At 50.6% G+C, this 26,762-nt stretch overlaps 1 protein-coding gene across 1 annotated transcript in view; it reads right to left on the bottom strand.

Moving 5' to 3' along the window:
- The window catches only part of GALNT17 (polypeptide N-acetylgalactosaminyltransferase 17), a 214,121-nt gene extending 189,190 nt beyond the window's left edge, over positions 1-24,931 (bottom strand). The window contains exon 1 of the mRNA XM_056506705.1: positions 24,474-24,931. Within this exon, the coding sequence (XP_056362680.1) occupies positions 24,474-24,711 (238 nt within the window). The 5' untranslated portion in view covers positions 24,712-24,931. The remainder of the gene's footprint in view (positions 1-24,473) is intronic.
- Between the last annotated feature and the right edge of the window lie 1,831 nt (positions 24,932-26,762).

Here is a 26,762-nt window from a genome sequence, read left to right as displayed (position 1 = left end):
AACTCCCTGACAGGAGGGGACAGCCGGGGGGGTCGGGCTCTGCTCCAGGGAACAGGGACAGGAGGAGAGGGAACGGGCTCAGGCTGGGCAGGGGAGGCTCAGGGTGGATTTTAGGAGGAATTTCTTCACGGGAGGAGTTATAAAGCATTGAAAGGGGCTGCCCAAGGAAATAGCCAAGTCTCCTTCCCTTCCACGTGCAAAAATCCACGTGGATGTGGCACTTGAGGATGCTGTTCATGGGGAACATGGGGGTGCTCTCGGCCCATGGCTGGGCTTGATCATCTTCAGGCTTTTTTCCAACCTGAACAATTCTGTGATTCCAAAGCATTTGAGGGCAAATCTCCCATGTGTGCTACAGGAGAGCATCCCTTAGCTAAGCTCCTAGACACAGCTCCTTCTACTTTGTCATACACAACACCTTTCCACACATATTTGCTGTCTGCAGCTGGATCCACACTGAGCCTCTGAGCCACCTTTATTTGGGTCCTGTAGCATTCCTGGGATCCATGGAAGGGCAAACTCGGGGCTCAGGCAGCAGCAGCTGATCCAACACAAGGAGCTCACTCACTGTGAACCCCTCTGCCACATCACCCTGCAGAGGCTCTGAACCAGCACCTGCAGGCTCTGCCCTTCCAAAGGGCTCCCAACAAACTCATTACAAATTCACAGCTGCAGCTGACCCCCATTAGGAAGGGGTTTATTAAATTAAAACATCAATCCCAGAAAGAGATGTTTGCTTAACAGACGTAAACGATTTGGAGACCTCGTGCTGCTGGGCATGAAATAAAATCAAAGTGTGGCAAAGCCCAGGGAATTAAGCCATAAAGGGAAAGCAGTGGGAGGGATGCAGGGACCTCTTGCCAAAGGGAAGCTGCTTATCACTGGCTTGGTACAGAAGGATCCCAGAAATGCCACATGTAGACAACAAAAACCTCAGCAATTACCAAGGCAAACTTGGACAACAAGTACTAATGACATTTGAAAATCTAAAAAAGTCTAAAAAGTGAAGATCTGCTGTCTGACAGCTTTCCCTGTTTGCTTCTGTACAGAACTGGGTACAATGTTTACCAGTTTAAATTACCAGGTTTTTTAAACAAGGAGATTGAATTTTTTAAACAAAGAGGTTCCAAGATGTTCAAGTGGAAGTCAAATCCTCCCCCTGCTGAGCACCACTGCTGACTCCCTTTACCACTGCTGCACACCAGGCCACATGGCAACAAAACCAGCCAAAAACCTGAAACCTAACAAAAATTAAACCACCCTAAATAATCAACATGCTCCTTATCTCCTCACCCCCAAACCCAGAGAAGATTCTGGGCACTGCTGCATCCCAGATCTTTCACTTCAGTTCCTCTTGGGGGTTTGCATGTTCCAGCTCTCACTTTTTACACTTCAGGAGGGCTCAGCTGCCTTTGCTCCTTTCCCTGCACTGGTGTCAGTCCCCCTGCTGGCTCTGGGATGTCCTGGAAACACCAGCCCCACTGTCCCTTTGGAAGGTCACATCAGCAAGGTCCCATCCAGCTGCACCAAGTGCAGTTCAGACCATTTAAAGGGCAGAAACACCACACAAGGATTTCTTTTCAAAATCCAAACCTGCTCCTCCTCTTGCCCCTGAGAGAGATGTTCTCTCTGACTCCAGTTTCTTCCAGAGTGCAGCCTTTAAAACTGCCCTCCCTTCTTCCAGAGTCCAGGTGAAACACCCTGCCCAGCAGCCCCAGCACAGCTCAGGGACATCCCAGTGGCTCTGACCCTTTGGAAGTGGCTGCATCCAACATTTCTCCTCATCAATAAGGTGTCTGTGTCATTTTGTGTCTCTTTATCCATTCCAGGGCTGCAGAAGGTTGGGAAGGCTCGTTAATGTGCACCCAAGGAAAGGGCTGAGTGCTCTGGCAGGCAGCAGGGGCTGCAGGCAGCAGTTCCCAGCCCAGGAATTGCAGGAGCTTTACAGGAGCTGCACCAGAGCAAGAGGGAGGGAATCAAAAGGTTCAGTGAGGCAGAAGCTCCATATGCAACAGCACAAACTGTCAGTCCACACGAATTAGGAAAAACATCTAGTTAATTAATTTCCTCAAGAAAAGATGATTTCCAGGGTTTTTCAGGGCCTGGCGCTCTGGGAGCTCCACTCCCACAGCAGACAGGCACGAAACACGCTGGGTTTGCACACAAGGATCTGTTCATCTCCCACAGCTGCACCCCAGAGCTCCACTGCCTGGTCTGCACTGCCACCCCCAGCAGAATGGCTTTGTCCTGTGGCACAGATGAGCACCTCTCAAAAAGGACACTGGCACCATCACTGCTCAGCTCTTGGTGCATTTTCCCTCCCTGTGGCTGGAGCCCTGCCAGCTCCCAGCCCTGAGCACAGAACTCTGGGCATTCAGCAGCAGCTTCTGTCCAGTGCCATCCACATGGAGCAACTGATAACAGTAATGCTTTAGGTTTCAAAGCCCAGGCTTAATCCTTGTACTTTATAATCTGTTCACAGAGCAGAACAACTGAACTGAGAGCAAAGGACCTGCTGACCCCCAGCAAGGGCTCAGATGTGGTAGCTCTTCATCCAGATGTGCATCATGCCCTAGGAGAGACCCCACAGCTGTGACATGGGAGCAGCTCCAGTGTCCCAGAGAGCCCTGGGTACCCTTGATCCCAGACTGCTGTGCTGGCACTGCTGGCTGAGGGCCACAAACACTTGGAAAAGGGCTCCCAGCCACCCAAAACAAAATCATCCACAGCAAACTGCCTTCAGCTCCAGGCAAGAGGCTACAAGCCTAAAATCTAAGCTCTCATTCACCACCTATTTGAAGAGAGCTCTACAATAACAAAGGATAAACCAGCTTTCAGTTTTGATTCTCTTCGTAGGCATTCCCCAGTCTGTACCAATCCAAGTCCTGTTTTCAGGACAGCCTTTCCCAGAGTTAATCCTGACATGGGCCAGGGTCACTTCCCTCCCTCTTCTCAAGGGGCTTTCTGGTGAGTGGAAAACATCCTGTTTTAGGAATGGGAAACTTTGGATATTTGGGCAATGTCCTGCCTTTCCCAACCTCTCCTTTCCCTCACTGCCAGTGAACCTGAGCAGCTTTTTGGACCCTTCTGTGGGCAGGACAGACACTGCCAGTGTAACAATATTTTGCTGCAGATGTTTTCACCTGGTGCAAGCTCTTTGCATCTCACCAGGACACTCCTGAACACACAGAGCTACAGAGCTTCCCTGCAGGAGTTCCTGCTTCCCACTCCATCTCCCTGCAGGCTCTGACAGCCCTGGCAGGTTAACACCAGACTGATGAGCAGACAAAAGCTCCACCCTGGGAGCAGCAGGGGTTATCTCTGCATCCTGGAGCATCAATCCTCTGCAGCTCAGGCTGGGGCTGCCTCCTGCAGAGGCTCTGCTCCCTGAGAGGGGCTCAGGGGGACAACCTGGTCCTGACCACACCTGACAGCAGAGGGACTGGGGCCAGCACTGAGGGCAGAGAGTCCCCAGCACTGAATCCCACCCTGAAACTGCAGCCATGGACATCAAACACTCCCCTGCACTTTACACCCCTCAAACAGACCACCCAGGGCTATGCCTGAACTACTTCATTGGTATTTCTTAATTATATAATTCTCTAAGTGCTCTGCAAAAATGAGATTTTTAATAGAACTTACTTGTTTTACTGTTCAATCAAATGACAAAATGTCTGGGGAAGGCATTGTCTTGTTTGCTCTCCAACAGCTGAGCAGATTAAAGTGAGCTTTTGAAAATATTATACCAAAATAAATCTTTCTGAAAGGAATCATTAAATTCCCCCCATAGACAGCACTGGTTTTAATGCCACAGAAGGAGGCTGTAAAAGGTTTTCCATTTCTGTTTGGGTTGTTTACACTCTGCAGCGTCAGGACAGGCAGATCTGAAGTGCATCCTATCGACACACACATTAAATACAACTGCTCCCAAAAATAAATCACAGCTTTGCTGCTGTCTGGCATCAGCAGCAGAGTTCAGCATGTGGGACTGGAAAAGCTGCAAGGATCACTGAGCAAGAGGAAGAGCTGAGGATGGAGCCTGGCATGAGGACAAACCATCAAAATTCTGCCCAGAGAGAACTTCCAAACTTGCACAAGGTGCACACTCAGAGAAAAGGGGGGAAACCCCTCTGCAGCCCCACTGACCACAGGTAAGGAACATCCTTGGGGTGCAGGGTCACACCAGCTCCTAAGAACCCCAGAAATCCTGATGGTGACAACATTAATGGCCTGGAGTTCCACAAGTGGCTGTTCCTCAAGGCTGTGTCATTCTGGGTTGGGTTTCAGAGTTTACTGTGATTTTCTGAGACACTGAGGCTCTACAGACCCTGTGAAGCAGCAGAAGGACTTGGAACATCTTCCAGCCTTTCCTTCTGGACAGAGGGTGGGACAAGGAGGATTTGGAAGCACTGGAGCCATTCAGGTTCATTTCTGTGAGTGTCCTGTCCATCTGAACCCTGGAACACTTCAGGAGCAGAAATTAACAGTAATTCCTGCATCACTAGCAGAGTTACAGACACAGGAATGTCTTTGAATGTGCAATATCTGGCCCAAACATCCCCCCCTCAATTTCAGACCACTGGGTGCAGCTCTGGGCAGCTCCAGTTAAAAACAAAGAGAGAGAGAAAAAAATGTAGCAACACAAAGCAATAGGATAGCAAAGATTTTAAAAATGTGCTTTTATAGGGACTCTCTACCCTGGGAAAAAGGCAGGTGAGCTTGAGGACAGGTGAACTCTGAAATTATGAATTAAAAAAAGCCCACCAAGATACAGTTCCTCACTGCACCTCCCCAGTTCACACATTTTCACAGAAGCCCAGAACAGCTGGGGTTGGAAGGGACCTCTGGAGACCACCCACAGCAGGTGACACAGGGACACATCCAGGTGGGTTTGGAATGTCTCCAAAGACTCCACAACCTCCCTGGGCAGCTGTTCCAGGGCTCTGCTGCCCTCCATGGAAAGAAGTTCTTCATCCTATTGAGGTTTCCTCTCTGCATTGAGTCAATAAACTTATTTTTTGTATAAATGTTACTTAAAGCAGGCCACAGATTTCCTCCAGACTTCACAGATTTGCTGTTCCTAGTGAAGGATGGAAGTTTAGAGGAGCTGAGTTTTGACTCAGAGAAACAGAAATGTTATTAAAAAGCAACAGGGGACAGTAATTGCACAGAACAAAGTTGTTACAGGAGCACTAATGCCCCGAGGTGACTGTGAACAGGCTTTTTTCACCTGTTCATCAGTGCTTGATTTTTAACTTAGTTCCCAGATCCTGCTGAATTCCTGATGGGCTTTGTTAACTCAGCATATGGCTCCAGTGAAACCCAGCTACCCACAGGGAAGGGATTTCAGGCAAAGACAGCCTGACACACTGTTCTTACTAAATGTGTCCCTCTGCAGGGTAAGAAAATTTTAAGTGCCTTCTCTGCCTAAATGAACAAATCTTCATCTCTACATAAACACAAACATCTCAGACCAGACTGTCCCAGCCAGCAGCTCCAACCAACAGCCTGAACACTCAGAACATCACCCTGGAAATGCAGGAGTGTCCATCTAATTAATCTAAAAATAAAAAACCACTAATATCCACCCATTCTGGGCCTGTGAAAGCTCAGATCATCACAGTTTCTTGCAATGCCTGAGCTGCACCAACTCTAGATTGAGATATTATTTTGCAGGTGATGCAAGTGGAGATGACACAAGCCCAGGAAGGAGCAGTGGCAGGGCAGAGCAGCCCTCAGCACCTGAGTGAGGGGAGCTCCCAAACCCCCTGGGACAGGAACATCAGCTCTTGGGGTACAAAGGATGCATTTCCATGGCTGGTGTCACCATGGTCACTCTCATCCAGATGCACATCAGCCAGCCCAGCCCAGTGGAAGGTGTCCCTTTGGCCCCAAACCCCCTGTGATGATTCTGTGACAGCCAGGGACAGCACTGGCCTTGCAGACACTGCTCTGCAGAGTTAGGTCCCCCTCTAGGGTGGCACCTGACCCCAACCACACACAGGTTATCACTGAGAGAGCCCATTTTAAAGAGAACAGCCCACAAAGCCCACACCCAGCCAGGCAGTGTCCACTCCATGTGTGCAAAACCAGGAGCAAACACACCTCAGCTCTCCCCTGCTGCTCCAAGCCATCCCCTGGGCCACCCCTGGATCTCCAGAGCCCTTTGGCAATTCCCCACAGAGGAGTTCTGTTGCGTTTTGGCTATAGGAGGATAAGGATAATGCAACATCTTGGTGTCATGGAGAAGGCAAACAGAGCTTTATTTAAAGAAACACTACACTTATATAGGGTAGCTTGAGCAAAATAAAACAAAAGAAGCTCATTGCTCCAAGAAGGCAACACCTCTTTGAAAACATGCTCTCTGCAAAACAAGCCATCTCCAGCAGGTGTTTAATCATTGTTATAATTTCTTGTCCTTGAGCAGCCTAAGAAAGGGCTGCATTCCTGGCTCCCAGCAGTGTCCTAACCACAGCATTCTGTGCTCTGAGCGTGACACTCAAGACCCAAAAGTGAGTCTGCTCCCCCTCACTGAAGTGAGCCAACCTGGCAGATTCCCCCCAGTGTGAAGCCAAGATGAACATTCCCAAAATCCTGGTGGGGATGATGGCACCTGTCCTGGTTTGAAGGACAGGTGTCTGCCAATAAAGGCAGAAACTTCTCTTTGAAATGGAGAATGGAAACCCCATCCCTCCAAATTATTATAATTTTGAAATTAATGGGCTCTCAGGCAAAGATATGGGAATTAGGAATAACAGTTCTTTACGAGGAAAATTAAACTAGAAATGCAGTATTACACAGAACAATCCCAACCCTGCCAGAGTCAGAATCCAAGCTGACACCCGTCAGTCAGTCAGGGTGTTGGCACAGTCCCATTCAATGGTGGCTGCATCCTCCTGCAGGGGCAGATGTGGTTCAGCTGGAGCAGTGCTCCTGGAGAAGGTGCAGTTTCCTCTGAAGCTCCAGGGATGATGTGGAAAGGTCTGGCTTTCCTCTGGAATCCAGTGGAAAGAAGGTTCCTTGGTGTCCAAAATCTCAGTTTTTATCTGGGTAGGAAAGGCTTGGCTGCTGCCCTGGCTGGAGCATCTCCCAGTGGGATGATGGAATTTTATCAGTCATGCCCTGGGACTCAGTGGGCCAGCAGCAGATGATATCTCCTGGAGGGAGGATGGGCTGTGGGAAGATAAAGATGATTGCCCAGCTGGTTTAAAGATGGCCCATGAGCAGATAATGTGTGCAGGAGATCAGGGTCACTGCCCCAGCTGGGGTAACAGATGGGACAGAATTCACATTTCTGGTCACATCAACCCAACAGAGCACCAGAGCCCCCAGGCCAGGCTGGTCAGACACAGCAGATCTCTGCAGGACAAAGCTCAGCTCCATTCTCAGGCACTGCCAGGTGAGTGTCAGGAGAGGCCTCAGCCAGGGGAGCTCATACAGACACTTGGAGATTATATAAATAAATAAAGAGCCCATTCCCAGCCCTGCTCACTCCCCCTCTCCCTTTAAGTAGGTCACTCTGCCTGCTATGGAAATCAGCTCATCTTCAAAGCAGGTTTGTTCATCTCCTTATCTCCTGAAAGTAAGGAAAGTGCAGAGCATTGTCAGAGCAAAGGCAGATTTCAGACTAATTTGATTTATTTCTGTCATGAGTATAAATATGAAAATGTCCGTAGTTGTCAGAAAAACCAACCTGAGCCACAGAAACAAAGGACAGCTGGAAGGTGTCTGCCCTCCAGGTAGTTCTGAATGTGGCCCACAGCTACAAGCCCATGTCCCTGACAGGTAACACAATGCAAATGGAATACAAAGGCTCTTCATGACCTAGCAAGGGGAAGAAAGAAGGAAAAAAAAAAATCTCTTGAATTAGACTGAAAAAGCTCAAGGGACTCACATGAGACAAGCCCAGCTTACATCAATTTCAGCCTGAAAATTAGGCCCTACCCTTTTATTATGTTAGCCTAGCACAGAGCATTCCAATTCATACTGGCAATTAATAAAGCTCATGAGCAAAGCCTGATCCTAACCCTGCTAAAATCCCTGCAAAGAGCAGAGCTTACACCTGCAGTGATGGAACCAGAGCTCCTTGGGGTTTCCAAGCCTCCCCACATGAAGGGATGCAGGCAGGGCCAGCTCCTCAGAACAACATCCAGGTTTGGTGCAGGCTTTTAAACCCTGCCAGTGGTATCAGAATCCTGGAAAGGTTTGGGTTGGAAGGGACCTTAAAGCTCATCCCATCCCACCCCTGCCATGGCAGGGACACCTCCCACTGTCCCAGCTGCTCCCAGCCCTGCCCAGCCTGGCCTTGGGCACTGCCAGGGATCCAGGGGCAGCCACAGCTGCTCTGGGCACCCTGTGCCAGCCCTGCCCACCCTCACAGGGACAATTCCTGCCCAAAATCCCATCCATCCCTGCCCTCTGGCAGTGGGAGCCATTCCCTGAGAACTGTCCCTCCATCCCTGTCCCCAGTCCCTCTCCAGCTCTCCTGGAGCCTTTTTCAGCACTGGAAGTGGCTCTGAGCTCTCCCTGGAGCTTCTCCTCTCCAGGTGAGCACCCCCAGCTCTCCCAGGCAATATTCAAGGAATAAGGGAATTCCTGAGCTGTGCCCATGCACTCACAGAACATGTTCCTGCTGCTTCCAATTCCATCCCTGGTCACTGAACAGGTGACAAGGGACACCTGGGGAGCTGAGCTGTGCTCCAAGGCTGAGCACCCCAGGCTGCTCCCCCCAGCTCCTTTTGGGATCTCAGGGGGCCTGGCAGGATTGAGTGGGAGAGTGCAAGGAATGCAGCCAAAGGCAGGAAAAGGAATCCCTGTGCTCACAGGGGGCAAACCCTGGAAAGGTTTCATGTAGTAACATCTGAAAATTGAGTCAAAGAAAATGAACCACAAAAATTTCATTATTACTCGAATGCCCCTATCAGCAATTTTGTTTTAAAAAATAAACTAAAAATCAGCATTTTAAAACTCAAGTAAAAAAGAAGTTCCTTAGACTGGAAAAGCTTTTGCCTTCTGCACCTCTGAAGATAATCGCCTGTACAAGCTCCTGACACAGCACATGAGCAAACTTCTCCTGACTCCCAATTGTGCAACTTCAGCCTGTTCTTTTGCTCCATTGATCCAGGCAGAAGATTCCTGGATCAGCTTTTTTTCCCCCTCCCCAACTTCTTTGGGTTTCAACTCTTAAGGCTTTAAGCCAAGGCTCAGCGTGCAGGTGTGAGAAATGCCATGGAAGGAGCAGGGAAGAGTAAAATCTCTCTTCCTGTTTTAATACTTTTGGGAAGGAGTGCAGGCTTCAGGTCAGATTCTGCCTCTAAGAGCAGCAGCATTTTGCCCTCTAGACTGCAGAAGGGAGCCTGGAGCTAAAAGCAGTGGGAAATGAGCTCAAAGGCACCCACAGCAGGTGTGTGAGAATCACACCCAATGCTCAGCACAGGGTCCTGCAGCACATCCCACCCCTGGCACCACAGCCCCTGCTGCCAAGTCAAGGAGTTATTTCACAGCATGTCAAGTGGAGAGAATGTATTCCAAGTTTTCACTCACACTCAAACTTCCTTAAGAGTTTAAGGTTTTAGTTCAAGACTTGAGTCCACCCAACCCCAAAGCTCCAGAGCTGTGTTACTGCCTGGGCACACCTGCCAAAAACTAAATAAAAAAAACACCCATAATTGCAATAGGCCTGGAGGCTTCTGAATTTGGAGAGAGCATGATTAATATTAATATGTATGATTTCATAGTAGGCAGAAATACAGAAAACAGACAGCACTGTGCCTTAAGCCCCAGAATCAACTGGGATTTTGGCAGCACATGCTGGAGAAGACAGTAGCAGCTGTCAAGTCACAGCTGGAGTTGCCTCTGGCGAAGGTGATTGAAAAATGGGATTAAGAAAAAAACCAACACAAGTAAAATACAAGGTAAAATAACACACAGAGGGAACAGACAGCTGAGTTAACAGGGTGCTCTGCCTTGCTTGCAGAGCATCCCAACAGTTCTGAGTAGCTTTTCCTTTTTCCTTCAAGTACTGCTTCAGCCTAACTCACACTTTACTAGTGGGGATTTTTTACCACTTCTCTGGCATTCTGAGCTCTGCTGTGCAGGGAGGTCGCTCACACAATAAGGCTGTGGTGGGGTGACTCTGGCTGGGCACCCTGTGCCCACCAAGCCCCCCTGTCACTGCCCTGCTCAGCTGGGCAGGGGGACAGGACCCAGGGAAAGGCTCTGACTGGGATAAGGGCAGGGGGGGATCCCTCACCAGCTGCTGCCATGGGCAAACAGGCTCAGATGGGGGAAATCAGTTTAATTTATTACCCATCAAATCAGAGCAGGAAACTGAGAAATAAACCCAAATCTTAAAACACCTTCTCCAAACCCCTCCCTTCTTCCCAGGCTCAACATCACTCCTGGTTTGTTCTCCCTCCTCCCCAGAGGCTCAGGGGGATGGGAATGGGGCTGTGGTCAGTCCATCCCACCTTGTCCCTGCTGCTCCTTCACCCAGAGGGCTTGGACTCCTCACACTGCTCTGCTCCAGCCTGGGGTCCCTCCCAGGGGAGAGTTCTCCAGGGACTGATCCAGGGATCCCTTTATCCATGGGCTCAGCCCTTCAGGAACTGCCCCAGGGATCCCTTTATCCATGGGCTCAGCCCTTCAGGAACTGCCCCAGGGATCCCTTTATCCATGGGCTCAGTCCCTCAGGAACTGCCCCAGGGATCCCTTTATCCATGGGCTCAGTCCTTCAGGAACTGCCCCAGGGATCCCTTTATCCATGGGCTCAGTCCTTCAGGAGCTGCCCCAGGGATCCCTTTATCCATGGGCTCAATCCTTCAGGAACTGCCCCAGGGATCCCTTTATCCATGGGCTCAGTCCTTCAGGAGCTGCCCCAGGGATCCCTTTATCCATGGGCTCAGTCCTTCAGGAACTGCTCCAGGGATCCCTTTATCCATGGGCTCAGTCCTTCAGGAACTGCCCCAGGGATCCCTTTATCCATGGGCTCAGTCCTTCAGGAACTGCCCCAGGGATCCCTTTATCCATGGGCTCAGTCCTTCAGGAACTGCCCCAGGGATCCCTTTATCCATGGGCTCAGTCCTTCAGGAACTGCCCCAGGGATCCCTTTATCCATGGGCTCAGTCCTTCAGGAACTGCCCCAGGGATCCCTTTATCCATGGGCTCAGTCCTTCCATGGGCTCAGTCCTTCCATGGGCTCAGTCCTTCAGTGAGGTCCCTCCCGTGGGGTCTCCAGTCCTCCCACCAAAGCTGTTCCAGGTTTGTTTGTTTGTTTGTTCCTCTCTCCCCAGGTCCCAGGTGCTGCCAGGACCCTGCTCCAGCAGGGGGTTCTCAGGGGCTCAGAGCCTCTTGAGACCCCCCTGCTGTGCCCTGGCTGCTCCTGGGGCTGCAGGGGGATCTCTGCTCCCCACGGATCTCCCTGGGAGCCCTGGCTGCTCTTGGATCCCTTGGACATGGGCAGCAGCTCCCCACAGGAGCCACCCCTGCTGCCCAAACCTTGCCCTGCAAACCCCACACAAAGGTCAGTGTCCTCACAACATCTTCGGGGCCATAAATGAGGTCACCTGTCCCATCCCACTGTCCCTTGGAACAGCAGAATGAGCCATGAACAAACCACTGATCTTTTCATTCCCACAGTCTCCTTGTGAAGCTGCTGCCCAGGCTGTGACCTCTCAAACAGACACATTTCCTCTATTATAAAACTACCAGAAAATCCCAAGGGTTTAAAAAAACAAACAAACAGAGCAGTACATCCTAAATCACAAAGGGCCCCACATCAGCCACCCCTGGGCACACCCTTGCTGACTCACAGGAGTTTACACCACAAACAATGCTCACAGAAAGCTTCTGTGTTCTTCTGCACTGCTCCTCTGCCTCATCTATTTTTCTGCTTCCACTGGAGGCCTGGGTGTCAAAATCCTCCTAATGAAGAACACTCTGAAGTGAGCTCTACCTGCCAGCCTCCAAAAATCCCCAATAATATGCAGGACTTCTTAAAAAGAAAAAAGTCACCAGCAGCTAGCCTGAAACTAAAACAGCTGCAGCATTTAAAACATCTACTGCAAATGCAAACTACTTTGGAACATCATAATTAGTAAATGGCAAATATTAGGAGTTATGGGAAAAGGGATCATTAAACCAGACTTTAATAGCCCAGCAACTCTTCCATTCCACGTGAAAGCCCAGTCAGCACACACTCACAGCATTAAACCTACATTAAGAAACAAACTGCTTCATTTCTGGAGTTGTAAAAACAAAGGTTAAATATCTGCTCCAGCACAAACCCTGTAATTTTTCCACAGCAACTGTATTGTTTTGCTTTGCACAGCTAATAATACCTGCCCTGCTTTGCACCCACTCATCTCCTGAGCGAGGCTCACTCTGGAATCACCAAACCAGAACAAACTTCCAAGGACTACAGTTGCTATTAAGGCTTCTGGAAGTACCTCTCCTTTTAGTTATACTTCATTTATATAAAGTAGTGAGTTGAAAAGACACTTTTTTTGCAGAGAGCCCTTTTTCCATGACTTGTGACAAAAGAAGCATCTGCACAACATTCAAATATTCCTGAAGCTCCTTGCCTGGACACCCTGCTCCATCCCATGCCCCATCCCTCCCTCTCAATTCCAAAGGTTCCTCCACCATCTCAGCCTCCTCATCTCTCCCTTCTCTGCTCCCATGATTTCTCAGCCTCATTTTTTTTTGAGCTGCCAGTTCAACCACTCCACTCATTTTCCCTTTATAGCCCCTTTTGCCCCCCCATGGGGACAATGACACCTGTTATTGGTACATGGAACAGAGAGCCAGATCTCCAGGAGCTTTGGACCCTGCTCCAGGGATGCTCAGGGAGGGATTGTTGGGGTGTCCTGGTGCACTGGATGGTCCTTGAGGATCCCTTCCAGCTCTGGACATTCTGTGAGTCTTTTCACACATCTTTCCCAGAAACATTTGGACCAGTTTGATGGCATTAAAGATAAACATGATCTTGACAGTGTCTCACCATCTCAGTCTAACTGGAAAAAGTATAAACAAATTAAAGCTGGAAATAAAAATAATGCTAGAAAAGTCTGGGCTGCCTTAGAATAAAATAATACCAGAGATGTCTCCACCCAGGTCTGTAGTTTTGGAGTGAATATGGATATCCAAATCAAATTTCTTTGGAATTTCTGGAATTGGTGCTGGGTGTTTCTGGATATGAAGAGCTGTACATTCAAGGGAATTCCAGGATTTTCCAAGCAGCTACACAAAGAGCATAAATTATGCTGCAGGCCTCCAATGGGGATGTGATGTCTAAGTTTTACTCCTTCCTGTTCTGTCCCCACTGCAGCCTGGCAGGCAGCTCTGATTTACAAGGTCTGGAGCTGCTCTCAGATCAGACAGACAGCATTAGTAGGAAGGAAGATTCATGGAGGAAATACAGCATTAATTAGTACTTGGAAGTTGAGCAACTTACTAGGAAAAGGCTGATAAAAGTGTAAAATCCCATTTTATTGCCTAGCCCTTTCATGGCTGTCAGAGCAGGGACTAAACTCCCCCAAAAGTCAGTACTGATTCAGAGCTTGATCCAAAGGCAGCTCCAGTCAATGTGACCTGACCCCCCAACACCTCCCATGTCAGACACTGCAAAAGGCAGGAACTACCTCCAGACCCTCCTGGCAGGAGCTTTGAGGGGTGTCTGCACCTCCATGAATCACCTGCAGGATGCACCTCACTCAGTGTCCCCTCCTAACACAGTACTGAGCAAACAGCCCCAATGTGAACCATTCCCCTTCGTGCCAGAGAGAGCAACCCCCTCATCCCCCAGGGTAAATCAATCATTTATTTCTCCACAGACTAAAGGTCTGTTCCTGACCTCCACCTGAGGGGCCTGAAAACCAGGCAAGGCTCACCCTGTGACTCCATCCAAAGAGCCTCTGTCCTACCAGCAGCACTTGCTCCTCCAAACTGAAACTTCTGCTTCCCCCAACTTCCCACAACCTCTCTGTGTCCCTTTAATAATTGCTTTATTAATTCCTGGGGTGTCCTGTGCAGGGCCATGGGTTGGGCTGGATGATCCTTGTGGGCCTCTTCCAGCTCAGGATATTCTATGATTCTATTATTTCATTTTCCAACATATTTGCCCTTCACCATAATCATCATGCAATTAATACAGATTTAAACCAAGAGGAGTTTGAAATCCAAAAGTGACAGGGAATTAATATAACTTTAGGTTTAATTCTCCCTCCCCCCAGTCTTCCCATTCTGCATGATTTATATGAAGTGGTTTGGGAGCTGCTTGTTTCTCACTGGTTTATAACACCAAATATCAGGGACAGGAACCAGTCAGGGCCACTGGGCAAGGTCACAGCCCAAGGGAGGGGAAATCATCCAGGCTCCATCCCAGCCCTTGGAATGGGTGCTCAGGAACTGCCCCTGCACAGGAGGCACAACTTGTGCCCTGGGCAGTGCCCAGCCCTGAGCAGGTGCCCAGGGAGGGGCTGGAGTGTCCCTCAGCAGGGATATTCCAGAGCCACATGGACACAGTGCTGTGCCCTGTGCTCTGGGATGGCCCTGCCTGAGCAGGGAGGTGGCACCAGGGACCCTCTGTGCTCCTCCTGGCCCAGCCTGGGGCTCCCTAAGGAGGAAGAAGCATGCCCAGCATCTCTCCTGCCTCACTTTTTCTGTTCCCACCTCTTTGAAGCCAGTGCCAAGTATCTTCAGATAACCAAAACTTGTCTGCAAGGTTTCCTTTGTTCTTCTATCATTCCCCACATAAAAACCTCATCTCTTCTTGACCTTGAGACATCCCTTCACAACTACATAAGGAAACATAAATCCCTAACTTACATATTTTTTCTAATATTATTCTGTGTGACTGTTGGAGTATCACACAGAACATCAGAGTTAAAACTGAGCCCCAAGCCTTTCCTGCTGGATCCTGCTGCCCTCAGTGGTGACACCAGTCCCTCCTGATGACAAGAGCAACAACTTCCAGCAAACTAAAATCTCACATTATGGTGTTTGGGCTACACTCAACAAAGGGCTAGGCATGACGTGGTCTACACCAGGATAATGGTTGTTACTGTTATTGTCTTGTCAGTGAAAGAGGAAATACTGCAATAAAATCCAGCAGAATTTGGGGTTTAAGTTCCCACCCATTTAAAGCATTCAGTGTTCCACCCCACCTCTCCGAAGGCAGCAAATACTAAAATCACACAAAGGTCAATAAAAATTTAAAATCCAATAATGAAATATAAGCAAGCTTTAAAATTCATTAAATGGCTTTTCACTTTTTTATTCTCCTCCTCTGCTTTGTGTTTGTAAAGTGTGATCAAGCAACTACTTTGGAAGAATTAGCAGTAATTTGATGCGAACGTGAGTGCCCTCATGATTTCATTTAAAGTGTAATATAGGCAAAGACCCAGAAAGAGAATCTAATTGTTATTTTAAAATTAACCTTCTCCCTTTACCTTTATGCTCTGAGAACAGGCATAACCATGGTGGGCCATTACCCTGCCCAAAATACTGCATGAGCTAATGAAGATTAAAACTAAGGTTAAGTAAATTCTGACAACCTGCAGGTAAGAAACATTGCTTGGCTCTCTGAGGCTCTGCAGCTCAAAGAAACACCCAGAATAATTCATCTGGGGCTCTACTGGTGTCTGTTAATCCAGTGCTGGTTTCCCTCTTGTAATGGCTTTCTGCTTTCTGTGTCAGCACTCAGACACCAAGGAACAGCAATCTGGATTTCCAGGGCCCACCAACACAGAAAGACCCTGCTGTTCCAGAGAGAGATGGGAGCAAAGAAGTCCTGTATCCCTTTTGGGTGCTGGGGAATGCAGTCAGAGGGATCAAGGATGCTCAGGGGCAGCACATGGCAGAGCTCAGCTCTTCCCAGCCTGAGCCTTCCCCTTCCAGAGTCAGGGAGGTGCTGGGGGCACTCACACCTCAAACCACAGGAACTGACAAAGGGCAGGTTGGTTACATGGGATATTGGGAAGGAATTCTTCACTCTCACTCTGGCACAGGGTGCCTAGAGCAGCTGTGGCTGCCCCTGGATCCCTGGCAGTGCCCAAGGCCAGGCTGGGCAGGGCTGGGAGCAGCTGGGACAGTGGGAGGTGTCCCTGCCATGGCAGGGGTGGCACTGGATGGGCTTTGAGGTCCTTCCCAACTCAAGCCAGTCTATGATTCTAAGTAATTTCCACTTGCACATAATAAGGTACTAAAGAGGAAAGGGACCAAGGATTCCTCTTCCCTTCTTCCTTCCCAAGCATCCCATGCTGACACATCACACTGGTGGTTTTACTGCTCTGGAATGAAATCCCCATGTTCACCACGGCAGAGCAGCTGTGAGGGAAGGTGTGCTGATTGACTGTGTGTGACACAGCCCCAGAGCTCCAGAGATCTCTCATTTTCCCTGTCAGCAGGAAGAATGGTGCTCCTGCACACCAGCCTGGGTTGCAGAGCCCAGGGAGATCCCTATTTTTAACAAATCCATTAAAGCACAGTTCTCAGATTACTCCCACAGCCGAGACCTGGTGATGCTGTCGGTGTTTGCTGTTCCAAGGCAGAACAAGTGCTGGGACATGGCAGACAGCCCTTGGCATCTCTCTCTGGGGTATCAGGGATCAGAGTGACTCCCAGGGAGGAATCCCTGAGAGGGCAGGATCACAGGAACTGGGATTCATTACACAGCGAGTGTCATGCCAGCGCCGAGTATCAGATTTTAAAAAGGAAAATGAAAACTGTGATTTTTATCCAGCTCACCAAGAATTTTCTTCCTTTTTCAGGCAACTTTGCATTCCCCCAAGGACCCAAGCAGCAGAGCCCTGAGCTGCACCCGGAGCTCAGCACAGCCCTCTCCTCACAGTTTTATGTCTCGTTGCATCATTCCTGCATTATTTTTAGATAAGCGTCAGGGGATGTCAGAATGTGGGTCGATAGCTATTAGATTTATAGGCAGAAATAGCAAGGCTTGTAGCTATAAGGTGTAAAGCATTCAACAATTTCTAGAACAAATCTGACCGTGGGGACTGAGGGCTGCAAAATACACTTGCTTGTAGTCCCAGAACTGTTTAGGAAAAATAATCTCTGTGCTGCTCGGTACATTTCTGGAGTTGAATCACTGCTGTTGACTCACAGCAGGGTCAATACTGCAAGTATTCAGCTTGAACAGCCCTTTGCAGACTTTGGTAAGGACATCTTACCAAAAATAAGCCTTCCTTTTAAATGTAATCTATCAGAATGCAGAATGCCCTCAGCTACACCCCAGGCTCAGGCATGTCTAAGGAGCTGGGAACTGGCAATCTGCCAGCAACATCTGGAGCAGATGTTCCATTTTAGGCAAAAATTAGTGGCGTGAATCACAAAATGACTAAAACCTCCTTGGTTACCTGAGCAGGCTCATTTCCCTTTGTTGTGCCCTGTTAACAGGTGGGTTTCTCACAGGCTGCATTTTCTCATAAGCAACACTTGTGCTCTCTGCCAGGGGAGGGTAAGGAGAGAGGATGGCCTGGAATGCACCAGAAGATTCCCCAAAATCCAAGCACATGGACAGCACATGCCTAAACCCAACTAAAGTCCTGCCTGGTCAAGAGGGGAGATCTCCATGACAGCAAGCACAGGACTGTCCTCAGCAATTGCTGCTGCCACCCCAAAGGGTTTGGAGAGTCCAGGATGCTTTGGGGAGAACACCATGGGCAGAGTCCTGCCCTCTGGAGTGGCAGCTGGAAGCCTCCAAGCACTGAAACGTCTCTAGATGCCCATTGTCCTGGTGTGAAGGACAGGTGTCTGCCAATAGAGGCAGGAGCTGCTCTTTGAAATGGAGAATGTAAACCCCCTCCCTCCAAATTATTATTGTAATTTTGAAATTAATGGGCTCTCAGGCAAAGATATGGGAATTAGGAATAACAGTTCTTGACTAGGACAATTAAAATAGCAATGCAGTATTACACAGAACAATCCCAACCCTGCCAGAGTCAGAATCCAAGCTGACACCCGTCAGTCAGTCAGGGTGTTGGCACAGTCCCATTCAATGGTGGCTGCATCCTCCTGCAGGGGCAGATGTGGTTCAGCTGGAGCAGTGCTCCTGGAGAAGGTGCAGTTTCCTCTGAAGCTCCAGGGATGATGTGGAAAGGTCTGGCTTTCCTCTGGAATCCAGTGGAAAGAAGGTGCCTTGGTGTCCAAAATCTCAGTTTTTATCTGGGTAGGAAAGGCTTGGCTGCTCCCCTGGCTGGAGCATCTCCCAGTGGGATGATGGAATTTTATCAGTCATGCCTTGGGACTCAATGGCCATTAACAGGAGATATCTCCTGGAGGGAGGATGGGTTGTGGAAAAGATAAAGGTGATTGTTTCACCTTATCCTAAAGATGGCCCATTAGCAGATGGTATGTGCCACGGAGATAAGGAACTCACTGCCCCACCCAGCTGCAAACAGATGGTGACAGAATACACATTTCTGGCCACATCAACCCAACACACCCATGCTTCTCCAAATAAATCCAACTCCAAGTGTCTCTCCCTGGAGACACAAGAGGACACTCCTGATCCAGACTGAGGCTCCCAAGCAGGACTGTCATTCACAGAAGTACAGCACCTTCCTGGGTGTTTAGTTTTCCTGGGGAGATATTTCTCACAGCTGCACAACTAAATAGGCACTGTAAATCTAATGTACCTTTGTGAATTCTACCAGCAGGGAAAGTTCTGTTTCTCCCTTCAGGGAGGCCTGAATTAATATGCAAAACTAAAACCCCACTGTTGTCACTGTATTCTGGTCACTGCTGTTGCATCCCATGAATCCTGTGCTGTCTCTGCACGACAAATGTGTTACTGCCTTATGACTCATTCATTGTGAGTGTCAGGGAATATTTGGATCATGATGCCAAACAACCATCAAACCCCCAAATTATCTATCAGTTCCTTGTCAGATGGGTTGCAAACTAAATGTCACATTAATGTCTGAGCTTCCAGATGCTTCTCAATGTCTATCTTAAGCTTCACCTTTTAACTCTATTATTTCTCTAAGAAGTATTTCCTTTATTCATCCCTTGATCAGTATCAAACCCAATTCTCAGGAACCTGCTAAGAATAATTTACAGGCAGCAGCTCTCAGGTGCCTTGAGCCTGTGCAGACCTCTCTCCTGCTGTGAGGAAGTCTAGGCTGAGAACTTCTAAAATCAGGTGTTGAATGCATAATTTTTATTATTCCTAATAAAGAATATGGCAACCAAATCTGTTGGGTATATCCTAAATGTTAAAGTGGCAATTTTCATCAAGTTGCTATATAACATGTAAAGGCTGTCCTACATTATACAGTTATTTTCTACTTCAGAAACATCCTGGCAGCGGGACAGACAGGGAAGCAGCATCCCAGCTGCTGTGTGACAACCATCAGTTAACACAGCAGCCACATCCCCACTGTGTATCTCTTATCTCCACGTCATCATTTCCTATATCAAAGGATTTCACCCACCAAGGCTCTGCTTGTATAAAGAACTATTTTAGCTCAATAACATTATTAAAGTTTGGGCCCTTCTGCCTACAAACAGCTTTTCCCTGCTCTCAGTTATTTACACTTAGTTATTTATCTTAATTAGGGAATTTCTGTGCATTTAAGTTAATATATTACCTACCCATTAAAACCCTAATATTACCAGTCTGTGGGTGTAGTGCTATTACATTCTCCCAAATGCTGATAAAACCACTTTTAATCTGCCTTATTTACATATATAATTTCTATACTCAGTGGTTAGCTAAGTTTGTAATGTGTTTGGAGGATGATAAGTGTTAGAGAAGATAAGCATTATCTTATCCTTATGGGAAGCAAATCCACATATCTCCAAAGTGTTTTAAGTTAATTAAGTGCCACTTTACAAGGCTAGCAACACCGTGCTGAGGGCTGTGGTTCAGTATCGGCCTCCATGTCCATATGCAACCCTCCCAAAGTTAATTTCCTAATTGGATAAGCAGATGAGAGCCCAGCCAGAACACAGGAGCTGCTAGCATGCACTTGGCCATACCTCAGCAAGTTCACATTATTCCATGTGCAAAAGCACAGATGCAGGCTGCTTTAAAAAATGAACACAGGCTTATTTCACCCCCAAGGAATGTAAAGTTCCTTTACAACATTAACATTTGGTAAAAGCAGCAGTTTAATCTGTGTGTTTCTTTAGCACAGGGGAAGAAGCCCTCTCTGTTCACCCCTTTTCTGGCCAGCTTCACTTCAGCACTCCTTCATCACTGCTCTCTCTTTTACAACAATTTGCAAATGGCTTTAGTTCTCCTTGATCTTATAAATCGAGTTGGATGGGGCTTGGAGCACCCTGGGATAGTGGAAGGTGTCCCTGCCCATGGCAGAGGGCTGGAACTGGGTGGTCTTTAGGGTCCCTTCCAACCCAAACCATTCAGTGATTCTCCAGCCTGTTGAGAGACCACAAAATAAAATTTAACAGAAGAGCTCTGGATGAGTCAGCAATGTCCTTCTGTTCTCTGTCTTACCAGTATTTAGCTTGAAGTTCAGGCTTTCTGTGCTGTTTTTCCACACTGCTCAGGTAGATGCCACATCATCCCTGTGACGTTGGCTGCCAGGCAGCCAAACACTTACTGGAATCAGCTGCTGCTGTGAATCTGCCCCATCCACCAGTACCCAAAGCACCAGGGAGGGAGGTTCCAGCCTTCATGCTGCTTGGAGGCTTTAATCCAAGAGCCAGACCTCAGCTGGACACAGAGCCTGGAAGGTGGCTGCCTGGGAGGTTCCTCAGGTCCCCAGTGAGCAGCACAGGTGACCTGCTCATATCTTTTCCAGATGCTCAGACAGGGCAGGTACAGGGGCTGGCTCCCCACACCCAAACCCAGGGTTTATTGAGAGTTCTCTCCCTCCTGCAATTCTCCAATGTCAGCACCCATTTACTGACCCATCCCACTGAGAGGGTCTCACAGTACCTTTGGACACTGGACACAAACACCAGCTTTCCTCAAGCCATGGCACTCACCCTCCAGCCACTAGGATGTTAAAAGCTTGGCCCACCTTTGCTGTCTTTGGGTCTTATAAATGCCCAATTTCTCAAATTCCTCATAATCATTAATGGGTTCCTATATCAGCCCCAGAGGAATAGGATGGGTTAATGGGAAGACTGCCCAGTACCTCCCAGGAGGCAGCACACAGATCCTGAAAATGCTGAAGGTCCCTTGTCAGTCTCTGCTCCCCTCCGCTCATCACCTGGTCACACAGCACAGAAACTCCCTCTTTGTACACACAAAGTTTGCAAAGTTCATTTGTGCAAATCTCCATAAAGTTGGAAGTAAACATGAAGTTTACAAAGTTCATTTGTGCAAATCTTCATAAAGTTGGAAATAATCCGGATCATAAGTTGTACTTATGTAAATGCCAGCACACAAAAGAAACAGGCTTGGATCAAAAAGACAAGCTATAGTTAGCAGTCAGAGTAAAATACACATGTTCCTTTTTGACCTTCCTTAGTTTTCTCTGGACATCTGCTGGACAAGAGAATTCCACCCATGAAAGAGACTGCAGAAATTAAAAATCCTCTGAATTCCCAGATCAGTGCCTGCACATACAAAGCCCTTCATTCCAAAGGGCATCCTCAGACTTCTGTGTGTGGGAGGCATCAATTACAGATCAGCAAAGAGCAAACCCCACACAACCTGTGCAATGACAGCAATAATCAAAAGAGAAAGAATCAGCTTCTAGAAAGGACAAAGCAAATGTGCAGATTGGGCCACCTTTGGGACAGCTCTTCCTGCCCAGAGAGGAGTAAGAGGGCACCTGGTGTGTTATTTCCAGAACATGGCAGAGAAACAACCTTCAGACAGAAGGATTGTGTCAAATCCCTCCTTTCCCAGAGCCAAAGCAGAGATGTTTAGCTTGTTTTTATGGCCAACCTTTACAGAGATAAATAAATACACACATATAAAACATGAGGGCTGCTGCACCACCGAGAGCTGTTATTTCCAATATGCTTTACACTACATGACTCACAAACCAAACCCACAGCAATGGTATGATCAGATTGCTCATTTCATCTGTACAGAATGGATCTTTTGAAGACATTCAGGTTTTTAAAGATGGCTTCAACTCCCACTGAAATCCAGCCAAGTGCTATAATGCAGGAGAAGTCCTTAGCTGGCTGCACCGAGGCTGGGTTGTAGCTTCTCTCTTTGGCCAAACACTTCCCAATGCTCTGTGAGGTGCAGGCTTTCCACTTTCCACCCTATGGATACTTTATTACATGATTTTGTAGCTGCTAAACCACGGGTCAGATTTCAAATGAAACATGACCTTTTAGAATCAAAAGAGAAATCTCTAACTCAGCGGGTCGTTGTGCAGGGAGCTTGGCCCAAGCAAGGTGGGGCTTGTGAGGCACCAGCACAAAACTCAAAGAGAAATGGTGAGCTCCTGTCTGCAGGAGGTTTTAGGTGTTCCTCAAGTGCCCAGGATGAATGCTGATCTAGGCACAGAAAATTCCTGGTGGGAAGAAAGCCAGTCCAGCTGCTCCTGATCCTCAGTGCTGGGGGCTGTCCCAGTGCTGGTGACTGTTTCCTTTCAGTGCTGGTGGTGGGGATGGGGCTCACCTGGCCCCCACAGGTTGCTGTAAACCCCAGCCCTGCTGAAGCACAGCCCACAGCCGCCCCTCAGAGCACTGAGCTTCTCTCAAAAGCACACGTACCAAATATACACTTGACCCAAAGTTACATAAGCGCTGTGCCAGAGCTATTTTTCAGGCAGACTGATCAGCGCTGTTATAAATCACCCCAGGATGCAGAGGCCAGACAAGATGTCACATTTATGTGCTCAGCTTTCTGCCTGCCCTGAGAAAACGTTTGTGATATGCCAACGTTTCTATTCCGTCTCTGCCTCCCCTGGTGTGTAGGTGCATGACTGCTGCTCGGCACTGAGGCTGCAGACAGCGCTGCCCGTGCCCGGAGCAGCCTGGGGACAGCGCTGAGCTGTGCTGCCCCTGCAGCTCCTCTCAGCAGCTCCTCTCAGCAGCCCCAGGCACCGGCAAGAGCAGCCCCCGGGGCAGGGCACAGCCCCACGTTAACCTCCAGAAGGGCAGGAAGAGATAACCCCAGCTCACCCTGTGTCTGCAGGGAGGGCAGACTGCTGCACGATCCTTGTCCTATCCTAGTCCAGCACGCTGGAATAAGGGCTCTTACCTTGAGCTGCAGTTATTGCCCAAGTAGCTGCCTAAATCCTCCTGGAAACTCCTGCCCTAGCAGGATCCAGAAGCAGGCAATTTCACAGTTTGACTGCAAATAACATTCAACTTTCTGCCTTATTCCTCATTATTCTTATGCTTCTCCCCTGTTTATCGCTCACCAGTGCCACTTCAGCATCTCCTGGTGCCAGGCAGAGGCAGGAGAGCTTTTCCATGCAAAAGTATAAAGTAGGAACATCAGTAACACTTTCCTCCTCAGCTGAGTGCTGTCCCCAGAGCCACTGCCCGAGCCAAGCGCTCTGGGAAAGCCACGTTGCATCCCTGCACCTGCCTCTCCTCCTGGGTGCAAAGTGACACCAGCTACAGCTCGGGCTCAGCACAGAGACTCTGCACACACCAGCTCTTGGTTCAGCACAGCAGAGAATGGGGCATATTCCAAACTTGGAGAGGGAATCACACTGACACTGCCAGAAACACCAGCTCTGCTCGTTCCCACACACAGAAACTTGCAGGGATTAAAGCTACGGAGATTGGAAGAAATAAGCAAGACCCTTGATTGAAATTACACCCCCAGTTGTGAATCTGTGGGGAACAACTTTTAAAAAAATCAGCTTCCAAAGTGAGATTTTTAATTAGATACCTCACCTAGATTTCTTATATCCTTACAATGTGCTTCTCTATCCTGCACAGCATCTTTAAAACTCCCTTTCTACATCTCTGAACTACTGAACCTGGTGAGATTTTAATAGAAATCCCTTTTCTGTGCTATAAAGAAAAGCATTACTTGAGATTTTAATTAGCAGTTGTCAGTGCTGAGCCATAGGAAATACTGAATAGTTTGCTTAACTTCTTAGAGAAAGTGCCTTTTGCTTTCTGACCTTCTGCACTCAAATGATGCAACACACTTGAGCCATTTGAAAACTCCTTTCCAAACCCAGCTCGGTGGGAGTAAAAGCCATTCCCTCGATCAATACACCCTGTGCTGCTCCTACCCGTGTTCACCCACTGCACACCCGGCTCGTTTGGTGCAGAAATCGTGCCGCTCATTTTCTGACCGCCGCTATTCATCTGAAAGGCAGCATTCTGTTATTAACATTTCCTTCCATCCTGTGCAAGGTACCCCGAGCTTTAGACACACACGGAACTTGGAAATCAGATGCTAAATCGATCCCTTCCATTGAGACTCCGTTTGCACAACAACAGAGGGGAGAGCAGGGCTCCGTCATGCAAACTTCAGGCAAGGCGGGCACCTGCTCCGAGCCCGATTCACCATCACCGCTCTACCCCGAAGGCATTAATGAGCAGAACGTTCCTACCATTCAGCTGCCTGTAGACTATGTCTTCTAGGAGCGAGAGCCTCTTCAGCACTGCATCCTGGATGGAGCTGATGCCATGGGCTGTCAAGTTGGTCACTTCTGCCCTGGGATGGATGTCATGGAAGGAGTCGCCGCTCTTGGTCGTGATGGGTCTGCACTTGGCCAGGAAGAGGACGAAGCCAGCCACGGCGATCAGGTTTAACACCAGCAGCACTTTGACTCTCCGCAAAGAAGCCATCAAACTTCCCGGTGGGCCCCGCCAGCCGCCGCGCTGCCGGCAGGGCTAAGGGAGCGGGCCGGCGGCCGCCCGCCGCTGCGCGCACATCGCGGGGAGCGCGCCCGGCCCGGCACGGCGGCGGCGAGCGGAGCGCGAGGGCTGGCGAGCAGCGGCACCGCTCAGCCGGGCGCGGCGAGCCCGCCCCGGACTATGGCCCCGCAGAGGAGGCGCGGCCGGGGCCGCCCGCCCCGCTCCGCCCGCCGCGCTGCCGCCGCCGCCGCCGCAACTTCATGCCCCGCGCGGGGCGGCCGCGCCGGGGCTGCGGGGCCGAGGAGCCGTGCGGCAGCAGCGCCGGCAGCAGCGCCGGCATCAGCGCCCGGCCCCCGCCCGCCTCCCGCCTCCCGCCTCCGCCGGCCCGCGGGGGGAGCGCGGCCGCTGCTGCGCGGCGCGGGCCGGGCCGGCGCCCCCTGCGCGGGCGGAGCGGGGCCGGGGCCGCGGGCGCGGGGCGCCCGCCCCTCACGGAGCCCGGGCAGGGCCCGCACGGCGGCCGCGGCGGAGCCCCCGCCCCGCGCAGGGCCGGCGGCTGCGGCAGAGCCCCCGCGCCTGCGGAGAGCGGCCCGGCCGCCGCCACGGCCCGGCGGGGAGGCCCGAGCGCGGCGCGGGGGCTGCGGAGGGGCCGAGCGGGCAGCGCGGCCGGGCACGGCCCCTGCCGGCCCTGAGGGGTGGGGAGCGCGGGGTGCGGAGTGCCGGGGCCGTGAGGGGATGGGGAGCGTGGGGTGCCGGGGCCATGAGGGGATGGAGAGCGCGGGGTGCCGGGGCCATGAGGGGATGGGGAGCGTGGGGTGCCGGGGCCATGAGGGGATGGAGAGCGCGGGGTGCCGGGGCCATGAGGGGATGGGGAGCGTGGGGTGCCGGGGCCATGAGGGGGATGTGAGTGCGTAGTGCCGGGGCCGTGAGTGGGATTGTGAGTGCGGAGTGCCGGGGCTGTGCTGGTTTGGGCAGTGCGGGGATGGGGCAGTGCCGGAGCCGTGCGGGGATGGGGCAGTGCCCGTGTCGTGCGGGTTTGGGCAGTGCCGGTGCTGTGCTGGTTTGGGCAGTGCCGGTGCTGTGCGGGGATGGGGCAGTGCCCGGGGCCGTGCGGGGATGGGGCAGTGCCGGTGCTGTGCCGGTTTGGGCAGTGCCAGGGCCGTGCGGGTTTGGGCAGTACCCAGGGCCGTGCGGGGATGGGGCAGTGCCGGTGCTGTGCGGGTTTGGGCCGTGCGGGGATGGAGAAATGCCCGGGCCGTGCGGGTTTGGGCAGTGCCGGTGCTGTGCTGGTTTGGGCAGTGCCCGGGCCGTGCGGGTTTGGGCAGTGCCGGTGCTGTGCTGGTTTGGGCAGTGCCGGTGCTGTGCGGGTTTGGGCAGTGCCCGGGCCGTACGGGGATGGGCTGTGCGGGTTTGGGCAGTGCCGGTGCTGTGCTGGTTTGGGCAGTGCTTGGGCCGTACGGGGATGGGCTGTGCGGGTTTGGGCAGTGCCGGTGCTGTGCTGGTTTGAGCAGTGCCCGGGCCGTGCGGGTTTGGGCAGTGCCGGTGCTGTGCGGGTTTGGGCAGTGCCGGTGCTGTGCTGGTTTGGGCAGTGCCCGGGCTGTGCGGGTTTGGGCAGTGCCCGGGCCGTACGGGGATGGGCAGTGCCGGTGCTGTGCTGGTTTGGGCAGTGCCCGGGCTGTGCGGGTTTGGGCAGCGCGGGGCTGTAGCGGGCGGAGATGGCCCGGTTGCTGTAACGCGCTCGGGCTGATCGGTGTCACAGAAAGTTTGAGTCCCGGGCCGGTGCGTTGCTCTCTCCTGGATTCTGCTCCCCGCTTTCCCGGCTGGAAGCTTTGTTCTCTCTCGGCGCCCCGGCTGTGCCTGCCCCGCACGGAATGCCAAAGGGAGCATCCTGCTTCCCCAGGCTCCCACACCCTCGGTCCCGGAGCGAGGGAATGATCCCACGCTGCCCCGGGTGTCCTTAGCAAGGATCGCCTGTTCCTCAGACCCTTACATGAGGTAAAGTGGTAAACATCAGAAACTGCAATTCACATCCAGCTTTTTAATGC

Source organism: Oenanthe melanoleuca, chromosome 19 (assembly GCF_029582105.1).
Source record: "Oenanthe melanoleuca isolate GR-GAL-2019-014 chromosome 19, OMel1.0, whole genome shotgun sequence".
NCBI lineage: Eukaryota > Metazoa > Chordata > Aves > Passeriformes > Muscicapidae > Oenanthe > Oenanthe melanoleuca.
Note: the sequence above shows the minus strand (reverse complement) of the source record. Positions and strands in the feature narration are given on the sequence as shown.